Genomic DNA, 22,353 nt, shown 5'->3' with positions numbered 1-22,353 from the left:
TTGAGCCCTGGTTAATATCTGACCCTGATGTGTGTAGTGATTGAGTCTAGTAGTCGGGAATGCAGCTCTCCTCGGATCTTGGAGAGTGACGCATTGCGGGTACAAATGGACCAATCAGAAGCCGCCTCTCCTTGCCATAACGTCTAGTACTGCGATTGACGCATCACACTTTAGCAGAATGTATGACTCCGCTAGTCCGGTTAGCTAGTTCCACTCAAAACAAGCCCGCCCTCGCTGCAAAGCATACATTTTTGCGATTTGAAGACGTCGATATCGTATAAAATCCACGGTACTCTTTACTGTTCGCTTACTCATCACAATTGTGACAATTTTGACGATCGTTTCTGATAGGGAAGGAAGTGTGTTGGCGGATTTAGATAAAGCAGGGGGAGGGGTTTATAAGCGACCATTAAAGGCGCGTCAAGCACTGTATGATTGCATCCTGTTTGTTTGCCAGCTGCGGACTGTTGTTCTGTGTGGAAATACATCTGTTAAAATATCGCGATGGTGAGTAAAAACTGTTATGTGTTAATATGACTGTTTATTTGGTGCAAAATGTAGTTATTATAGAATAAATATAAAATAATGAGCGCTACACTCAGTATACAGTTCGTTGGTAATGAATAGATATGCATAACGTTACATTATTTTTCATTGAATGTATTGGATTGTTATGGTTTAATGACTGGTAGTTTTCTTTTTGTGTTTTATATGCGTATTAACTTAATTCCATTGGGGAATGTCAGTTAAATATTCAATTATCTTGCTGTACCTTACATGAAATAATTTCAAAATCTTCATTGATAGCCAATACAGTTAAGGGGCACGTCAGCTGCAAGTATGGCGCATTTCTCTTGCACACGCTTATGTTTCAATATGTGCTCATTATCAAACACGCGTATGGAAAGCATTGGACGTCTGTTATTCTTTAATTCAATGTTCTTCTCATGAATAAAGCAGTACAAAGACTTTTATGAGCGGTGGAGAAGTGACTGCGCCACCTTACAGTTAGCATTAAAGGGAAAGTTACCCACAAAATGAAAATGTCATTTATTCTTCGTGTTTTTCAAACCCATACAGCTAGTTGAGTTTATTCTTTAGGACATAAAAGGTGATGTTCGGTACTGACAGACTCAGTCGACGTTTACTTTAGTTCCATCTGTTTCCCCCCATAATGAAAGTGAATGGAGACTGAGGCTGTCATTCTGTCCAACATGACATTTTTGGGGAGAATTGTTCCTTTAAATAGAAGTGAATCTGATCCTTTATGATGCCTAGGTTTTAAACCCCTCGACATGTCACCACCAATATTTAATTTAATGGTAGACCAATATGGCTTTAATGGTTGATTCCTAAATGATTAGATTTGTTTCCACCAGTGCTTCATATACATCATTACGTCTTCTCTTTTTCGCTGCAGGCCGACCAGTTGACAGAAGAACAGATTGCCGGTAAGACATTCCCACCTTCCTTCTATTGGCACATGGGCAGTGGTGTGGATTCCCGTGGTTCCCCCCCTCTTTACCCCCCCCACCTTCTCTCTCTGTGGATTTATATTATTTCCTTTTATGGCAGGCCCTGAGACTTGGTCGGGACACATTCCTCAAATTAATGGACATGCTGTTGTGGTGGGAAGCGTGTAACGCCAGGCTTTAAAACTAAGTGACTGAGTAATTTCCTGGGGCTAGATGTAGTTTTGGGTGAACACACACTTCTCTGTTGGAGAGCGTTAGTAACTGCAGGCACTGAGGAACAAGGGTGTGTCCCCTGCTCAATATCAATGGCTTCGACGTGAAGTTACAGTTTTATTGGCTGCTGGAGTAATTTCTGACATGATATTGCAGATTTTTGCTCATGATGGACTTATATGCGTTACTTTTTTGGGACGTGATGCTCTTGATATCTTTATAATTTGTTTCCTTGTTGTTTTGGGTAATTTCGATGGTTTCTATAGTGTTCATAGGGGTGCACTTATCTCTTTGTCTCTAAATGTAGTCGCATACACATGTTAGTGTTGTGTTATGACAACAGAATATTTGTTTCATTTTAGGTGATCTGAGATCCATATTTCTGGTATTGTGTGCAAAGACCACCCTGCAAGATTAATGTTATTTTGGATACTTTGGAAGAAAAGTAATATGAAAACCTTACACTTTCAGGATCAACTGTTTTTTGACTAATGTTTCTGATCATGGTTGTGCTATTACAGTAAAGAACCTCAAACAGAAATGCTCTGATACCATTTAGGTCATTGTGGTCTGTCTCCATAGCGACAGTGAGGTCATGGTGGTTTATCCATCGAGACATAGTCTCCAAAGTGTGTTTCCCTGGAGATTGTGTGAGGTCACAGCAGTGTTTCCATACTGCTCTGAAATCTAGATCCTACATCCGCACAATGGGGTCACAGCACTGGATCTCCATATGGTTCAGTGGGTCTCCATAGGAACAGAGTGAGGTCACAGTGCTGGATCTCCATAGAAACGGTGCCTCTGAGTTGTTAGTTTGCATAGAAGCAGGGTAAGGTTTCATTTATGTGAGGGCAGCCAGTGGTGTTTTTACATAAACAGATGTCCCATTTCTTTTTAGATCCACGACTCTGTCCATTGTAGTTGTTCAAGCCTGTTCTAGTTTGGGTGTCGCATGTTTTTCCTGTGTGGCTTGTGTAATAAACAGGTAATTACAGACTACAGCATTATTATGAGTAAGGACAACTGCCTACCTGTCGTGCTCTTGTGGTTTTGAGAGGAAACGTATACGCCAGGACATGTTGCTAATTGGTTTGCACTGTAAAAGCATTTTAATAAAATATTGTAATGTTTTTTTGTTGTTGTTGTTCTTTTAGAAATCAGGCACTGATTTATTCGTTCATTAAGACCTGGAAGCGTGTTAAAATAGATGGGGTCAATCTTAGTTTACTTTATGGTTGAGTTCAAGCTTCTTTTGCATTAATGTCTGAAAGAGCTTGTTTTGAAAGTGAGTGTGTAAAGTGTATTTGAAGGGAAGTCTTCTTTGGAACTGCCCCCACTGGTTCCTCTGTGTGTGTTCAGTGTTTATCTTTGGGAGACTCTGTTAATACAAGATCCTATTCCATTTATTTGTCACCCTTCACAGAATTCAAAGAGGCTTTCTCACTCTTTGACAAGGACGGCGATGGCACCATCACAACCAAAGAGCTGGGCACCGTCATGCGCTCGCTCGGACAGAACCCGACAGAGGCCGAGCTGCAAGACATGATCAATGAAGTGGACGCTGATGGTAAGTGCGTCCTCAACCCAAGTGACTGGCAAAATTTGGGCTTTGTCTGAATTCTTTCGCTTTCTGCTTAGGAAATGGGACGATAGACTTCCCCGAGTTCCTGACCATGATGGCGAGGAAGATGAAGGACACTGACAGCGAGGAGGAGATCAGAGAAGCATTCCGTGTCTTTGATAAGGTAAAGCTTGTTTAGCTCCACAAAATAGTGCCACACAAAGTCAGGTGCAGTCAATGACCTGGATATCTTGTGCTTCAGGATGGCAACGGCTACATCAGCGCAGCTGAATTGCGTCACGTCATGACAAACCTTGGAGAGAAGTTGACCGACGAGGAGGTTGACGAGATGATCCGGGAAGCAGACATTGACGGAGACGGACAGGTTAACTACGAAGGTGAGTTGACTGAAAAGTTGTTTTGGAACTCATTGTCTGTTCGATCGTGTCCTGCAGGAATAAAACGCACAATCATCAGAACACAAATATTGTTTATGCGGAGTGGGTTTTTTGGATCACTAAGAGTCCAAGCAACCAACAAAATGTCACTCGGCGGCGCATTCGTGGCTGGTTTAGGATATGGTGTCAGGGTGCATCTTGAGTTCATGTAAGCAATCTTGTCATCGTTCAGAAATGGACTAACCCGTTCTATGTCTCCACAGAATTTGTACAGATGATGACGGCGAAATGAAGGCCTTGTACAGATCCTCTCTCTTCTATAAATAATTTGCCTTTTTTCTGTTTAATTTATCTGTAAAATGTTAAGTCCCCTCCCCTTCCTCCTCCCGGCTGTCCAAAGGAACTGCATGTAAACTGCATAGGATCTTCAGTCCTCATGTCCCTTTCTTTTGCTGTCATCGTGTTTTTGGAGTGGCGGTGCGGTTACACGGTCAGGTGCTTGTTGCCGTGAAGAGGGGGTTGTGATGTGCAAAAACGTACACGTCACGTCTGTCTGCCCCCCTCATGCGTAGCAAGAGTGGAGACCTGCCAGCTGGTTGTCTTCTGGCAGCGACGCTGGCACGGCAACAATGTAGAGGAGTAACTCTGCATGGACTATGGACAAAGTATATTATATATAATATATAAATATATATATATATATATAATATAATGAAATTTCTCAGCATTGCACTACTGCAAAAAAAAAAAAACAAGAAAAAGACACGGGTGTATCTACAAGATACTCGTACATAAACTCTTTTTGTATCTGCTGTTCTATACTAAGAACTTGTTTGAATCTTACAGTGCTTTTTAATGTTTTAATCACTTATTCACTTTTTTTTTTTCTTTACTTTTTTTTTTTTAAAGCCGCTTAATGGCATTGTCATGCCTCAGATAGTCCATTCCAAGTTGTATATTTGTTTTCCAATAAAATTTGACTATTTACCCATAATGAAAAGTTTCTTTGTTTGCGAAGCATCATTTAGCCCTCTGATTTAACGCCCCTCTGTTAATCATGCATCCCAGAGCTGGTTTTTGTAAGTTCGAAATCGCTAACTATTTTACTTAACAGAGTTGTTTACTCTATTTATTGTAATGGTTCAGATTATTCATTTGTACATCATTATACGATGCGTCTCTGAGTCAGCTGGACAAAGTGCTATGTGTTCACAGGATTGGGGCGAGGCCTCTGTCAAAAATAAAAAGCTCATTAAAGTAATCTTGAATGACAATCGTTGTAAACGTCATCCTTTTCCTTGAGAATACATCTGTTCTGTTCAGAAGTTTGGCTGTATTTATTGAAGACTAGTTGGTTTTGGATTATTTATGCTGTACAAAGACATAGTATTAGTTATAATATAGTTAATACACAGCTATAAAGTATCATTCATGCACCTCTCCACGTTAGGTGTGCATTTCAGGCAGTCCAGAACAAAAGTATATGAGGTTTTTTTTTTTTTTTTTTTTTCAAGAGTTTATTACAATGACAGCGGTACACTGAAGCATGGCTTGGTTATTCATGGTATTGAAGTGCACTGGTACAGGAGACGGCTCTGACAAACAGAACACTGGGCCCTTCAGTTGCTTGTTAGAAGCATGTGTTCCTGGTCTCCTAGAAACAGCAGAACATTCTGCCATAAACTCCCAGAGAGAGGCTCTCACTGCTTCTGCTGTGCTATTCATCTGTGTCAAACACTTACAAATGGATGTCACATGCCTCTTGCATACAACACATTATTATATAAAAAAAAAAACTCCCTTTATCTTGTCGCAATCCCTTTTAAAGCTGGGGAGATTTTTTTTTTTTTTAGAACTTTAATTTGAAGTTTAATTTAATACAGACACATGTATACAGTACAACAATAATTGTGGATAGCAGCTCAGAAAACATTTGTAAGAGGTGTCTTGAGTTCATATTGTACATTTATATTGTTGATCAGAGAATTTGATGAACAAACAATTTTTTTTCTCAATGTGTAACAAAATCACTAAATGTAAATAATAAATACAAAAGCAAACAAATAGCTGAAACTCGTGTATCCAGTACTCTCGATTAATAGTTAAATAGTTTTAGTATCTAAGCGACGCCTCTTGTTGTTGAGGTGTCCGTTACAGAAAACAAACAGGAACGACAGAACTATGGCCACGGGAAGAGAGAAAACATTACCCAAAGGGAAATGTATAGATGGGGTAAGTTTTTACGTTTGTGTGGTGGAAGATTGGTGCATATGAATTGCACAAGTGCTATTTCTATATAGTGCAGTGATCTTCTGCACCTATTTTTGACACAACCATTTAAAGGTTTAAGGGCCGGTAAGATTATTATTATTTTTAATAAGTAAAGATATTTATAATGATACGATATTTTTCTCCCAAATAAATGCATTATTTTAATCTTTCTAGTTTTCAAATAATCCTTTTTTTTAATATTGATGATAATTATAAATGTTTCTTGAGCACAAAATCATTATATTACAATGATTTCTGAAGGATCATGTGACTCTGAAGACTGGAGTAATGATGATGAAAATTCAGCTTTGCCATCACAGGAATACTTACATTAATATATATATATATATATATATATATATATATATATATATATACATTTAAAAAACATATTGTTATAATATTTTACAATATTACTGTTTTTTTACAATATTACTGTCTCGGGTGAACACAACAGAATCTTGCGAACCCCAAATGGTGATCAGTGGTCTTTTTTCTTCTTTTCAGAAACAAAAAGAAGAAGCCTTTACTGACAGAAGTGGTTGGTGGAGAAACACTATTAAGGCAGGTGATATTTTACAAAAGATCCAGTCATAGAAGTAAAAGTAACACGAATTGTGAATATGAATATGAAGTGTACTTTTGGTGAACAAATAGCTTCTGTCTTATAAAACAAGGCCTGTTTCACACCGCACATGAAAGCAGCTTGAATTTATCTTGCTTCTCATATTAACAGGTTACTGCTTTCACAATGCGCCTACATAAGCAATGTGTAACCACAGCTTCAACTACAACCTATATTTGTAATGAAAAAATATGCATTATGAAAATGCACTTTAATCTTATTCATCATTATGCTTTTAGTCCAGATGATATGTTTAAGTGTGTTGTAATGAACAATGACTTCTCTCAATAACCATTTTACACTTTGGCTGTTACTGAAGGACATACTCAGTGATAGTAAACAGGCATAAAAGAGCTCTTTCTACCATCAGAACTATCCCATTCCAGGCAGTTACCACATCCGTGACTTCATAGAGGAGACAGGACTCAACCCGGTGCCGAGGACGTACAGCTTCAAAGGCCCTGCGCGAGACACGCTCATGTGGACTGTGCGTCGAGGTGGGGATCTGTTATTGCCCGGGGCATATAACTTTACTGACTCAACCAATGAGGCTCTGCGACGCCAGGCAACTTACTCTTTCAAAAACTGCCCCAGACCTGACAACCTCACTTTAGGCCTCAGGGATAAGGTCAGTTAATCACAATGATATATTATAGGCATACAAATGCAAGGTGCCTTGTGGTCAGTTCAACATTCTGTCTTATATTCCATATGATGAGGAGAGTGGGGCACAACCTTACACTTTTTGGCTTTCTCGGTTTGTGTAAATCCACTTTTAGATAATTTATTTTTTCCCACATTAATTTCTCACTTCTAGCACAATTGGGGTTTTTGTTTCATTTATAGAGTGTTTACTTTTTTCTTGATTTACCTCAAAAGAATGGCAGTGAAATGTGACAACATGCCCCATAGGTGGGGCACATTGTCAACATGACCATATATGACAGCTTAAAATGTTACCTGATCTAAAAAAAAAAAAAAAATACTAACTAAAATATTTGGTCAATAAAATACAATTATTAACCTTTTCATGTAAAATAATAATAATCAATAATTTATAAAAAATAGACTCAGTCTTTATTAATCGTTTTATGATTTCTCAATAGAACTCAATAGAAAATAGCACAGTTCTAATAGGGCACATTGTAACGCGGTGTTACAACGTTCCCCACCTGCGCAACTGGGATTTAAACCCTTTTTTATGCTGGTTAGATCAACATTAAAGAACTAACTGTGAAATAAATTATATTAAGATAATTTCAGATTTGTCTAAGTAAAAAATGTTTTTTTGTTTAAAGTAATGTTCAGTGATATCTTCTACTGTTTTTTTTTTTGGCATTGAATTTTGGCAAAAAAAATAGTATAGCCGTCATGCTAGCATGAGTGGAAAGTTTTAAACCATGTGTGTTACAACTCGACCCACATTATTTTCCCCGCTCACACCTACAAATAAGTTTAATGTAGTTTAATGTTTTTTTGATGACTTATACTAAAAACAAAAAGCAAACTATTTATCTGCTATCAGTGGCTGGAGTTAAGCTTTCACCTTTGAGTTTATGAGTGAGTATGTCAAAACAATAGTTTGATGTAGTTTTGTGCGTGTGTGTTTAACGCAGGATATTAACCTCTCTCCCGGTCATTATGATGTTATGGAGAAGCCTGTCCCCAAATCACCCTGCAAGTGAGTAGGCCTCACACTCAGCACGCTTTCACACACTGCAAGTCAGAGAACGTCACACAGTGCAGCTCGGAGATGTTCTTCCATCTCATTCTCAGTTTCTTCAGGCAGTTCACAGAATAGCTCTCAGATGCTTTAATACTGGCCTCAACAATAAGGATGGTCCTATTTACACGACACCCTTCTCAAGGAGTTTTGGGTGCCTGAAAATGCAAACTTTTAAAAATGGTCTCCATGAAAACAACAAAAATCTCTGGCAAATCTCTGAAAATGATGACGTCATGCCACATGTGTATTAGGCTACCTCTTCAGGCTATAGTGTTTCATTTCCATCTAATGGCCTGGCAGCAGAACACAGGGTTTTTAGTCGTTTTTTGTGGATCCGTGTAAATGGGAATCGTTTTGACAATAGTGTTGTCTGTGCACGGAAAAGTCATAGTAAAACGTCTCTTTTTTAAGCGTATCGTTGTTGTGTAAACTTACCCTTAGTTTCCAATGCAGCCCTTGTTTGTTAGCATAACAACTAATCTCCTTCACCTGTCCTTTATTTAGCTTGTCATCTTGTGTACATAAATCCTCAGTTATTTCTGTTCTTTGTCTACGTTCGCTTTGACACGTCCAGTTTAAACCGTCTGTGGACACACTTCAGAAGTATATCAGAGTCGGAAATAAGTTGATGGTTTCATTGGTGATGGGAACCAGAGGCTTTCTGAGAATGCACACTGTGTTAAAATAACCTTTTTTTTAATTTACTGATTAACATTTACATTTACATCTATTCATTTAGCTGATGCTTTTATCCAAAGCGACTTACAATTGCTATATATGTCAGAGATTGCACGCCTCTGGAGCAACTAGGGGTTAAGTGTCTTGCTCAGGGACACATTGGTGTCTCGCCGTGGATTTGGACCCGGGTCTCTCACACGGCATTGGGTCTTATCCACTCTGCACCATCACCACCCCCAATGCGCAGCAGCAGAAAAAGCATGTGACCACTGGATTACCTTGTTCAATAAATACTGCATTTGAATCCACAACCTTTGTGTCTCAGAGCAGTTTGTGACAATTATAAATTACAGCAACACTTCCACCTTTAACTTTCAGACAAGGCTCATGTTTATAACAATAATCTTGGGGGGTGCACTCATTTAAAGTAATGTAATCGTCTGGTTTTAGCCAGGTTTCTGTTAAACACAGCACATTTAGGTTATAATCTGTAATCATATCATTAACAATAAGTGCTTTTAAAGTAAGGGACAGATTATTCAGAAACCCAAGCTTTATCATTTGTTCATCTGTATTATATCTGTTTTTTATTTGTTGAACATCAATTAATTTTTACCCTTAAATGGGTTTGGGAGTTTTTTTCTCTATATAATGATATCTTGGTGAAAGAGTCTCTGTGTAATGGGATTTATCTGACCTCAGTGACATAAGACAGTTAGAAGACGGTCGGTTTAGCCAGTCTGTCTGCTTCCTGACCTGAACCCCTGACCTGAGTTACCCAATCAATGGCCAAAATGGGATATACATACATATATATATATATATATATATATATATATATATATATATATTAGGGCTGTGCAAAAGTTAATTGCGATTAATCGCATCCAAAATAAAAGTCTGTGTTTACATAGTATATTTGTGTGTGCTGTATATAATTATTTTGTATATATAAATACACACACATGCATGTATATGTTTAAGAAAATGTGTTATTCCTATATAAAATATTTATATTTATATAATATAGATTATGTATTTATATATATATACAGAATTTAAGCGCAAATAATTCTTAAATATATACATGCATGCATAGGTATTTATATATACAAAATAATTATATACAGCACACTCAAATATATTATGTAAAACAGACTTTTATTTTGTATGCGATTAATCGCAATTAACTTTTGCACAGCCCTAATATATATATATATATATATATATATAATGTTTGTTTTTCGTTTTTTGTTTTTCGTTTCAAAAAAGTTATTAACATAAGTGAATCTCAAGAAACATGTTAAAATCAAATATCAACTTAAATCAACGTCATGACGACCGCTTTAATTATTAGTTATTTGAGTAAAAGTAGAAGTATAGAGTTGCAACAGTAAAAGTTCCACAAAATAGTGTGAAATACATAATTTCACTCCTTTTGTGAATTATTCTTTCTAACAAAAATGAAAAACAAAATGCAGGGGCAATGAAAGTATTAGTAGAGCAATTGCAAATCTGAAGCACCAGCCTGATTGAACAAATAGAAGAATCCTTATTGTTAAGGCCTAGTGTTTCAGCTGTGTTTGTTGACTCTTTCCTCTCCTCCACCCTGTTTGCACCATTGTATTGTCTTCTCTTATGACACTCGTCTCTGATTGCAGACACGTGATGTTCCGATCAGCTGTACAAAGGGTCAGCTTTCTCCCGGTAAGTGTCCGGCTTCATTGTGAATAATATAACCAATAATGTGTATATTAAATGCTTTGCCTGTTTTCTCCCAGAACGGTTTGTAAAGCATGTAGATACATGTGAGAGAGTGCCATTGATGTGCATCAGTGTCACACCTCATGCACCGTGGCTTCAGTGGCAGTGTTGGCTGGTTATTCGAGCTGTGCTGGCAGCTGTCTAGTGTTGACAGAAAAGTGAGGATGCTAAATCATCCTCTGGGTCTCATTAGGGTGAGCATTAGGGCTTTGTGTGGTTGTAGAAGGGTGTCGTTTCATGTCAGACAAGTGTTTTGTCAAAGGTTAAGTAGCAAAGAAACCTCAAGCTTATTCTTAAGATGACAGATCAACAGCAAACAGGCAAATTATATAACTCAGAGGTTGAACTTCCATAGTTTAAGGCTGGAATACAAACAAGACTAAACAGATTTTAAAACACTATGGCATCATATACTTGCCAACTTAAATGGTTATAGAGAAAAACTGGGCACCATATGCTAAATGACTGAGGATGACACACTACCAGACTTTAAAGTTGTTCAGAACACAACAAAAGGTGCTTTTTCACCGTTTGGCTGAACGACTATAAGAATGGTAAAGGCACTCACCAAAATAATTAGGACGATGTTGGTCCCAATACTCCCCTTCTGACAATCCCAGGTGAAGTCCAGATCTTGATTATCTTATCTTATTATATTTCCCTGTGGTGTGATCTGTGTTAAGAGTCAATGAATCTGGTCGAATCTCAAATTGTAAATATCCAACATGCTAAATATTTTCAGTCAGAAATAATGTTGTGTGAGTGGAACCACAAGGACAAATGGGCCAGCCTGGTTCCAATTTCCACTTGTATCAAGTGTGATATTTATTTTATGCAACTGTTGAGAATTAGCTATTAATGAGTAAATGGTAACACTTAACACAAACACTTTTGGTTAGTTCACCCAAAAATTTAAATTATCCCTTAATTTACTCACCCTCAAGGCATCCTAGGTGTATATGACTTTCTTTTTTTCAGCCAAACACAATCCAATATATACAGTATATATAAAAAAAAATCCTGGCTTTATAATGGGAGTGAATAGAGCCTGTGATTTTGAAGCTCCAAAAAGCGCATCCATCCATCATAAAAGTAATCCATACGGCTTAATTAAGGCTTTCTGAAGCAAAGTCATGCGTTTCTGAAAAGAAAAATATCCATATTTATAATTTCTTAAACTATAATCACTGGCTGGCACCAGCCAAACGTGAGTTGAGTTCTGGTGGAAGAGTGACCTCTGACCCGATGCACCAGCCACTTATTAGGTACACCTGTTCAATTGCTCTTTAATGCAAATACAGTATCTAATCAGCTTAACAGATGGCAGCAACTCAATACATTTAGGCATGGTCAAGACAATCTTCAGCATCAGACCGTGAAAGAAAGTGATTTATAAGTAACTTTGAAAATGGCATGCATGGTGCCAGACAGGCTGGTCAGAATATTTCAGAAACTGCTGATATTTTTACACACAGCCATCTCTAGGGTTTACAGAGGATGGTCCAAAAAAGAGGAAATACACTCTAAAAAATGCTGGGTTGTTTTAACCCAATTTTGGGTCAAATATGGACAAACCCGAAATGTTGGGTTAAAAATGTAATGTAAAAATTTAACCCAACGGCTGGGTTAGTCCATATTTGACCCAAAGTTGGGTTAAAACAACCCAGCATTTTTTAGAGTGTACCCAGTGAGTGTCAGCTCTGTGGGTGAAAATGCCCTGTTGATACTAGAGGTCAGAGGAGAATTTCCAGACTGGTTAGAGCTGATAGAAAGGCAACAGTAACTCAAATAACCACTCGTTACAACTGAGGTACGCAGAACAGCAAAACACTCCAAACCTAGAAGCAGATGGGCTACAGCAGTAGAAGAACACCAGGTTTTATATGCTAAAAAGTAAAAGTAGTATAGAGGGAATGCGCGTGACGTCACCGTCGGCCGGAGTGCCTGCAGTTCCTCACAGTGAGTGGCAAAAAGACTGAGCGGCTGTATATGTGTTCAGCGTGAATGCCGCGAAAAACAAACACAACACACACAAATAAAGTGGGAAAGAGCTTTGCGATTGACTGTAGGCCTACAACTAGATTTGACAAAAAATCCGAGATATATTTTTACAGACTGCTATGGAAAGAGGAGCAAATGGATCGTAGCAATTCACAGAAACAACTAGACTCCAGTCAGCGAAAGGTGGATTTGCAGTTATCATTTTGTGTCAATATGCTGAATTTAGCTATAAAACCATTGTATTGTTATATACATTAACAGCTCATCAATTAAATATTTATCATTGCATATTTTGCATTATTGGATGTTTTTTTTTTTTTAATAAACACTGACCAAAAAAACGTATAAAGTTTTAGGGCTGGACGATATGATGATATATATAGGCTATATATAACACTGATATAAGTGATCACCCGGATTTAGACCTACCTATATTATATAAAGTGTTCACAGGCAAATTTGCTTTATGTTTAGGTCTTGCTTTTATTTCCCCGGTGTCGAAATCAGGCAAACATAAATGTCAGGCAACACGATTCCTGGCTGCATGTCAATATCCATGGATCACTGGATCTTTAGTAAGTTGTGAGGAACACTATATTGAGTCCAAATCTAGTTTAAATTGATAAAATTGTTCGATTTAGTCGCATTTCCGCAGTTTTCCCCTATTAAATCCAGTCACGCAGCAGATCTTTTGCCACTCGGTCAGGCTGAGGGGGGTTGTCACGCGGGAAAGTCACGTGTCAATGCATTCCCTCTATTGAAAAAGTAGGCTCACTTACAAGTTTACTTCTAATATCAGTGTACTAAAACGTCTAGTACATTGGTATTACAGTAGTATACTTAAACTTTAATACATAAAGTATTATATACTTTATTATATACTTAATAAAATGAACTTGAAGTATACTTATTATTCGTACAGGTAAGAACAGCCTACAATTCACACAGGTTCACCAACATTGGATAATAGAATATTCAAAAAATGCTGCCTGGTCTCATTGGTCTCGATTCCTGCTGCAACATTCAGATGTTAGGATCAGAATTTGGCATAAACAACATGTAATGGATCAATCCTGTATCAATGGTAATGTAATGGTGTGAAGGATATTTTCTTGGCACACTTTGGGCCCCTTAGTACCAAATCAAATGGCCTCTACAGTCCAGATCTCAATACAATAGATAGAGAACCTTTGGGATGTGGTGGAACAGGAGATTCACATCATGGATGTGCAGCCGACAAATCTGGAGCAACTGCATGTTCCTATTCTGTCAATTTGACCAAAATCATTTCCAGCACCTTGTTTAGTCTATGCTATGAAGAATGAAGGCCGTTCTTAAGGCAAAAAAAGGGGTTCAACCTGGTTCTAGTACGGTGTACCTAATAAAGAGGCCTATACCTCTTTTGTTTGTGGATAAATCTGCGTTTTTGAACAATCACTTGTTTTAATGATTCACTCACCTGTAAAGCATATAAAGCTATAAAATGAATGTGGATCACATAGTTAAGATTATTTGATGAGATATGTTTAAGGTAATATTAAGAACTCTGGTATCCAGGCAATTCTGAGCAGTGAGCACAGTTTGATATCTTTTATCTGAAACTCAAGAAGAGACATTTGAGATCTTTCATTCCTGGGTAGTTTTCACTTTCACCATAAAGGGATAGTTCACTTTGAAATTAACTTTTGATACGTTTCAGCGAGCCTGTTTTCATCCTTTGGCATCATATAGGTGACGCCATGTGACATTTCATCAAAATACTAGGCACATGGCACCCTTTAGCGTCAATATAACACACAGAACCCAAGGCATCATACAGGTGAGTGGCATCCTTTAGCATCAATATGAGACACAGACCCTACAAACACAAACCTACCTATAATAGTGCGTGATATATTGCCGCATAAGGGTGCCATGTGCATAGTATTTCGACGAAATGTCATATGGCGTCACCTATATGACGCTAAAGGATGAGAATGTGTTGGTTTTAGCTTACCTCAAGCCAAGGGCATCCAAGATCTAGGTGTCTTTGTGTCATTAACCTCCATTATATGACTGACAGACAAGAACGGTTTGACCTAAAAATATCAAAATACGAATATGAAAATACTGTGGAAACAAAGACACCGACATTTTTGATGCCCTTGAGGTAAGCTAAAAAGACATCAAAGATTAATTTCAAAGTGAACTATCCCTTTAAGGCATTTGAAAATACATAGAAAGCTTTTTTTGATAGTAATATTTTCTTTATTGAGTTGTGAGTAACTTGGAAGGTGTTGAATATGGCTTTTCTGGACAGGAGTCCCTTAATGAAATAATAGGTCAGTGCCTCTTCAGACATGTGTAGTATGGCACAGCTATCCGCTCTTGTTCAGGGGAATGCCGAGCTGGCTGGCCGTCCCGTAGAAGGGCGCAACGGCCAGATGCCTTTAAAACCAACGGAAGCTGACATCATGAGCAAGCAGGCAGAGAGAAGTGAGTTCCACTGCAGGCAGCATTAACACCTCCGGCACATTTCAACCCGCCACACACACCACTGAACAGGCCAGCTGGATCAAATGAGGCTACCGGTGGGATCAAATGGCATGTAATGATAGCAGACAGCTTCTGTAGCACAGGCGCTGAGCAGTGAAATCTCTCTTTTAAAAAAAAGCTATGGCTTTGAAAGCACAGACCTATATCTGTGAACATAGAGTCAAGCACAGGTTGATGAAGTGCTTTTTTTGGAGAACTCTAATTAGATTTTTTGATCTTCCAATCTAAAGGAATATTTCAGGCCGTGGAACACAAAAGGGCAAGTTTATCAGATTGTCCCTGGAAGTGGATTGCGATTTAAATTAATAAGGTCCATGAAAGATTCATAAAAGAAGTTCATTTGAAAATTTTGGGGTGAACTATTCCATCAATGGTTAATGAAATTAAATTTGAAATGTACTTTTGTTGACTTGACTTCCATTAATGGATTTAGAAGGAGGGACCAGCGCCTGGACATTACAATCCAAGGCCAAGCACAGGCATTGCAATCACTTCCTGCTTTAGGTCTACAGTACCACGGCTGTACAGTGTGCATTCGGTGAGCACCATTTCTATCCCTGTTCGATAACAAGCTGTACAACCCTACATTAAGTCTTACAACACCAAAATCAGTGTATTGATTATCATAAATGGGATGAATGTGCATGCTATAAAGTAAAATGGGGCCAAAAGTCTCAAACCTTTGCTATTTTGCTACCTTTTCTATATTTTTTTGACAGGGAACTCCCGGACCAGGTGTGCATGAGCCCACATGGCACAGAGGTCAACGGCTCAGCACTAAGGGCAAAGTGGACTGGGCCTATGACCTCCTTTTTCGCAACATACCATGAACTTTGACATTCCGATAAATATTCCATCTTGTAATATTTCCCATTCTTTTGAAAGCAGGATGTTGCCAGCAGGTATGCGACTGACCTTGTTAAAATGTGTTTGAAATAATGTCAGTTGTTGTTTTAACATTGAAGTAAGTTCAAAACAACGGTTTATGCTGAATATTTGTAAAAGGGTAAAGGAAATGTGTATACATTTTAACACGATTTGTAAGATATGACATTGAAATATTAACATTGATTCAATTTAAATAAAAAATCTATATCTGCAATCTCTGTTATGTCATGAACTGACTGTGTGGCTGCCCATGTATTGAACAAATCTTTGTGATGACTCTCACATTCCAATAACTCATTCAGCCTGAACAAAGAGATCATTGTCACACAATAAAATGTCTCGGTTACAAACGGGAGACGTAATGACGACGTGACGACGTAATTGGGATCCCTCATCCCTATTATTTCCTTGACCCTATATAGCTTGACCCTATTGTTGAGGTCTTGAATATTTCTGCTGACATTAATGAGAATGTACATGTGGGTTGTGTTGTCTAGGCCTATATTTATGTCTTTATCTAATAAATTCATTTAATCTACAATATCTACTGTGTGATCCAAATTCTGAGTAAAAAATGCATCTATTTCCAATTTTTCTAATTTAATGCAAAATGTTTAACGGTGCATTCAGTAGTTTGGTGCTCAATTAAAAAGCTGTACACATGAATGCTGAAGACTGTACTGATGGTAGTTTTCTATAAAAAGTATTTTAATTTTAAATGGTGTGGGTCACCCCTCAAAATGTATTTCACCATGTGGAAATGACGTGACCCGCACTGTTTCACTAAACATCCAGCCATATGGTAGTAGCATAGTATTGTTTGCTGGTGCGAAAAAGCTAAAATCAGACAACAGAACAATGGTAGAATCAGTACCTGTGCGGCTGAAGCAGAAAGGGTCTGAAACCAGAAGACAGTGTAACCATCAAAGACAAAACAAAAATGAGTTTGATATGAATTTATTAATAAATGAGCATGAACATCGGTGCAACATAATCAAGGTGGAAAGAAATGAAGACAGGGTAGCCCAAGTGGTCACCAGTACATAAAACTCATCAAACTGACAGAAACCTGGCTAAAACCAGACAATTACGTTACTTTAATGGAGTCCACCCCTCAAGATTATTGTAATAGTTGGTGCTGTAATAGTATATATATTATATAGTATTATATATACTATAGTTATGTCTTAAGAATTACTGAGAAGTCTAGTTTTATATATAATTCTTTTGAAGTGTTGGTGCTTAATATAACACTATCTTGTGTAATTGATAAATCACGGTTGACATTTGTGTATACAGGCCACCAGGGCACCATACAAGCTTTATCAAAGAAATTGCTTCAAGGACCACAAGGACTCCATACTATAGGACCGTTTCTGTTCACTCTGTACATGATACCCTTGGGAGATATCATTAGAAAGCATGGGATTAGTTTTCACTGTTATGCCGAAGATACTCAGCTCTATATCTCTTCATGCCCCGACCAAACTTGTCAATTCAAGAAATTAACCTGTTACTTAATTGTGAAAAAAAAAAAAAAAAAAAAACAGTTTCTAATGATTGTCCCACATACTAACCTAGAACACTTGATGGCTGCTCTGTCAAGTCTTCAAAACCGCATTCTTCCATCTTAAAAATATACCTAAATAAAAAATGTGGAACAGCTAGTTAATGCGTTCATGACCTCAAGGCTAGATTTTTGTAATGCTCTTATGGGTGGTTGCCCTGCATACATATAAACGAATACAGCTGGTAATAATATTGATCTGCCTGACGCTAGAGAGCCTAAGTCCCGCCCCTCCGCTTCCGGCTCATGGGACCTTATTTCGGAAAAAATATGTGTGGTAGTCAATGGCGAGAGACAACTTATCTTTTTATCCCGTCTGAACTGTGCCCTGAATTACACATATGATGTTTGTCAATTTAAAAGATAATTCTGAAAGTCAAAAACGTCGCCGTTTGTCATAAAACAGAAGAGTAACTTTTAGTTTTATGTGAAAATCGCTCAATGAATTACATCTCCCGAGTAGCGAAACAACGGGCGAGATCCACTGCTCGTGTGTGTGCAGTCTGGTACAAATCACTAAGGCATGACGGCGTAACGTTACGATTATAACGTACGACTATTATAACGTAGGCCTAAGCGCTTTTGGGGTTTGTAGTCCTTGTAAGTATGTATTTTCACAATGGTTCCACATCCAACTGCGACTTTCTTTACTTTAAAATGTATCTTTTAAATTGACAAACATCATATGTGCAATTCAGGGCCCAATTCAAACGAGATCAAAATATTTGTTGTCTCTCGCCATTGACTACCATACAATGGGCTCTATGCACGGCGGTATTTCCGGTGAAGGTGTAAGGATGCTCGATAACTTTCGCCGATCGTAGAGTCCAATGCAATTGAAGACTCTGCCATAATCCCGTTTTCCTTGGTTTTCCTCCACTTAAATCTCCACAACCGGAAATGGACGAGCATCCTTGCGTCAAATGCGGAACTTATGCGTGCATATCCACAAGTTTCCTACGCCCCATGAGGCCTTGCGTCAAAAGTGGGCGCGACTTCCGGTTGGAAGTAAACAAAGCGCGATTTGACATGCTTGACACTCGTTCATTCAACAGTTGACAGTCATTCAAGTTATAGCGATCCAAACTAGCTAACGATGTGGGAACACAACCTCAACGAAATTAAAAAGGGTGAAATAACAGTACCTTTACCCTCCGCAGTAGTTGATTGGGAGTATTATAATAACATTATTAATAATCAATACTCATCAAGGCATGGTGACAGACAGTTGTGTGAGCTGACAAACAATTAAAATAAAAAATACACACTTAGTCATTGTGCTTTGGAGTTTATTCAAAATTATAAATGAATGTGCTACTTGAATACATTAACTGGCATATTTGGTATTTTGTCAACACAGGCTTTGATCCTGAGTTTAGGTGTAACATCAGTAGAAAACAGCCAAACACATGCTGATAGAGTTTATAGAACATTAAGAATTTAAACAAATGTACACAGGAAGATTCGTCGTCTTTTGGGAGGTGATGGAAACTACAGTCGTTGGCAGGATCAGAGACAGGCTCTGGCAGAATCACTCTGATTTCGTTTTCAGCTTATGTTCAAAACAATCCCGTTTAAGCCACTAAATTAGTTTAGTCCGGTTATACATACAACCGCGAGCAGCACATGTTGTCCCTGAGCTCCGTAACGACATCTCTCATAAAGATTTGCGTCTTTAAATAGTAAAATAATTCTCCGAAAAACAGCTAGCCTCTTCGCTAACTAACACACAAAATACCATTGGAATGCTACTTCCGCCGCGTCACCGGAAGTTTCACCCACTTTATTTTTTACAGGAGCGCCCCTCGGAAACTTGTGGATAGCCCATATTTTTCCGAAATAAGGTCCCATGGTGGTCGACCGGAAGGGGAGGGACTTAGGCTCTCTATACAAGCAATGAACTGAGCTGGATGATGATATCACGGTTTACTCCATATACATATATATGTTATTAAGTTTAGTTCATTTAGTTTAATTTAGTTTATATATATATATATATATATATATATATATATATATATATATGAAGAGTTCAGATGCAAAAGTTTTTATCAAACTTGTATATTTAAGTTCAGTAATTTCACTTAAATAACAATTAATAGGTAATTAGCATTGCCATTTAGGTGAAATTACTGAACTTAAATATACAAGTTTGATAAAAATCATCATTAAAGAAGAAAATTTCAAATGGCATTTAGAGGCTTTTGCATCTGAACTCTTCATATATATACACACACACACACAAATTAACTAAATTAATAACTTTTTTAAAACAAAAATTAAACATCATTGAACTTACTTACACTGGACTGTTATGATATTAGTTTTGCAGATGTGCAATGATGAACTAAGTTCTAAGTTGTCTGTTCGGTGCTGTTCTCTGTGATCCTTGTTCATTTTGCGTCACTCTCTTTATTGGATTTATTTGACTAATTGGTGACAAATCAACAACTGCACAAAGTCAGTACAAAATTAGAGTGCACATACATACCCACGATAAGTGAGTAATGAAAAAATGGTGACCATTTCCATTTTTTCAAAAATAGATTATGAACGAGTGAGACTAGTGTGCAGTCAGGTGACACTATAGGGCTTCATGCAATCACACAAGTCTTTTCTAACAGGGTCATGTTCAGAGTCAATATCACGCTAGACAAAAGTGGCTGGAGGCCTAGTATCATTTTACATTGCAATGGACAGGTGCTGGTACTACATCACATGTCTATTATATGACTCATGTTACTTTAAAGAGAATGGTTTGGGTTCGGGACAGTGGTAGATCAGGACAGGGCTACTATTGTTTGTGAAATATGAACAGTACAACAAACTTTTCATTCCAGAGAACATCAACTGATTGAGCACACCTGATGTGAGAGTGAATGCAAGACAACCTTGACCTTGTGGTTGCTGAAGCTAATTCAGTGGCTAATAATACATTTAAAGTGGTCTTTTTAAGTTATAATTTTCAAGATTTTCCCCCGAACCACACCAGTGTTTTTAATGGTCCTTTTTCATCCTTTCTCCTCTCCAATAATATGATCTGTCTGTGGCTAAGTTGTTGGGATTAAAATGTTTTTTAACTGACCCATTTTGTATAATTTTGCATCATTATTCATTCGTACTTTCTTCATCAAAAAAGAAACCCATCAATCTATGGGCAGCCAGCTGTCAGGGCTGTAACTCAGTCTGGACACCTGACCTTCCATGACTCCAGAGTCCCACCTCAGTCTGAGCAGGAGTAGCAGGGCTGGTCTGCCACCTGTGAGTAACTAGAGAGTCTCTCTCTCTCTCTCTGTTTCAGCCAGGGACAGTGGCTGAGACCCCCCCCCCCCCCCCTCTCTCTCACACACACACACACACACACACACAGCCCAGTGAAACCCGAGAGAGGCTTTCTCAGGACAGTGATCACTTTTTTGTTCATTAGTACATAATCAATCCACGTGAAAAACAAAGCAGGGACATTACAAACATGCTCATTAGCGATGACCTGCATGTGCTGACTTCTCATTACCCAGTCATTTTACACAATGGATCAGAGTCAGACAGATATGATTTTAGACATTGCTAAACACAACTTTCCAGAAGATATGCAGAGCGCCAAACATTTGTTATTCATTATGAGTCTGATTTTGATCTTGATTTTAATTTTGTTAATCATGAAATTAATTTGATTTAGATTACTAACAACTTTGTCAGTCATAATTCTGCCTCACCTACCATAAAAAGAAAGAAAAAAAGATATAGTTTAAAAAATATTTAATAATTCATACATAAATGAATGAATAATAAAATAAATAAATAATCCAAAATTAGGAATTTTATTTTCATTTGCAATGTTTCATTGGAGGGGTGGTTGCTGCTGAGCTATGTAAAATTTATTTAGTAAAAGCATTTTCTTTTATTGGTGGATCTCTTTTAAATATCGCGGGTGGTTTCGTTTTTTAACTACATTTGACAGATACTTTTTTTGTTAGTAAATTGACCCAAATATATCGTCAAAGATGATTGGCATTAGCATACAGCTTGGATTGGCGGTGTGGTTCTGTTCTGGGCAAGAAGCAGCGAGTCGGGAGAGCAGCAGGGTAAACAGAACAAAACCAACATGTGTTGCAAATATATTTAATGTTCAAGAATTTAAAGTGATACTTCACTTTTTTTTTTTTTTTTTTGAAATAGGCTCATTTTACAACTCCCCCAGAGTTAACAGTAGGGTTTTACCATTTCTGAATCCATTCAGCCGATTTTCTGATATAATATCATTAACCAGACAGTTTCTGGTCCCAGTGACTTCCCACTGGGACCAGACACTGATGTGGGGTGGGGATGGTGCAGTGGATAAGACACATGCATTTGGTGTGAGAGACCTGGGTTCAAATCCACTGTGAGAAACCAATGTGTCCCTGACACAAACTGTCTGGTTACTGGTATTCTTCTAAATATCAGAAAATCGGCTGAATGGATTCAAAAATGTCAAAACTAAACTGTTTAACTCTAAGGAAGTTGTAAATTGAGCCTATTTAAAAAAAAAAAAAAAAAAAAAGTGGACTATCCCTTTAATGTACAACACAATTTGAGAAAAATGACTCTGATTTGAAGAGGAATATCAGAAGGCCAAGTTCTGACTGGACAAGAGGAGGTGCTGGGGATG

General features: G+C 37.8%; 2 protein-coding genes across 2 annotated transcripts; both read left to right on the top strand.

Moving 5' to 3' along the window:
• The first annotated feature begins 277 nt into the window (after nt 1–277).
• On the top strand, nt 278–4,647 carry calm2a (calmodulin 2a (phosphorylase kinase, delta)). The gene is made up of 6 exons (XM_039653269.2): nt 278–507; nt 1,421–1,451; nt 3,112–3,255; nt 3,327–3,433; nt 3,512–3,647; nt 3,911–4,647. The coding sequence occupies exons 1-6, from the start codon at nt 505–507 to the stop codon at nt 3,937–3,939; spliced, it is 450 nt and encodes a 149-aa protein (XP_039509203.1). The 5' UTR covers nt 278–504; the 3' UTR covers nt 3,940–4,647.
• Nucleotides 4,648–5,697: 1,050 nt separating this feature from the next.
• On the top strand, nt 5,698–16,347 carry stpg4 (sperm-tail PG-rich repeat containing 4). Its single transcript, XM_039653268.2, has 7 exons — nt 5,698–5,879; nt 6,426–6,482; nt 6,914–7,171; nt 8,160–8,224; nt 10,609–10,654; nt 15,681–15,785; nt 15,967–16,347. Exons 1-7 carry the CDS (start codon nt 5,829–5,831, stop codon nt 16,075–16,077), a joined length of 693 nt encoding a protein of 230 aa, XP_039509202.2. The 5' UTR covers nt 5,698–5,828; the 3' UTR covers nt 16,078–16,347.
• Nucleotides 16,348–22,353: the final 6,006 nt, after the last annotated feature.

The sequence above is a fragment of the Pimephales promelas genome, chromosome 11, assembly GCF_988280905.1.
Source record: "Pimephales promelas chromosome 11, fPimPro1.hap1.1, whole genome shotgun sequence".
NCBI classification, from domain to species: domain Eukaryota; kingdom Metazoa; phylum Chordata; class Actinopteri; order Cypriniformes; family Leuciscidae; genus Pimephales; species Pimephales promelas.
This window is presented reverse-complemented; position numbering and strand designations above follow the sequence as displayed.

Coding starts and splice junctions, on each gene's coding strand:
- calm2a (XM_039653269.2), top strand. Junction 1,452..3,111: donor GACAGAAGAACAGATTGCCG/GTAAGACATTCC, acceptor CACCCTTCACAG/AATTCAAAGAGGCTTTCTCA. Junction 3,434..3,511: donor CATTCCGTGTCTTTGATAAG/GTAAAGCTTGTT, acceptor CTTGTGCTTCAG/GATGGCAACGGCTACATCAG.
- stpg4 (XM_039653268.2), top strand. CDS start 5,829: ATGGCCACGGGAAGAGAGAAAACATTACCCAAAGGGAAATGTATAGAT. Junction 10,655..15,680: donor AAAGGGTCAGCTTTCTCCCG/GTAAGTGTCCGG, acceptor TAATGGATTTAG/AAGGAGGGACCAGCGCCTGG. Junction 15,786..15,966: donor GGCTGTACAGTGTGCATTCG/GTGAGCACCATT, acceptor TTTTTTTGACAG/GGAACTCCCGGACCAGGTGT.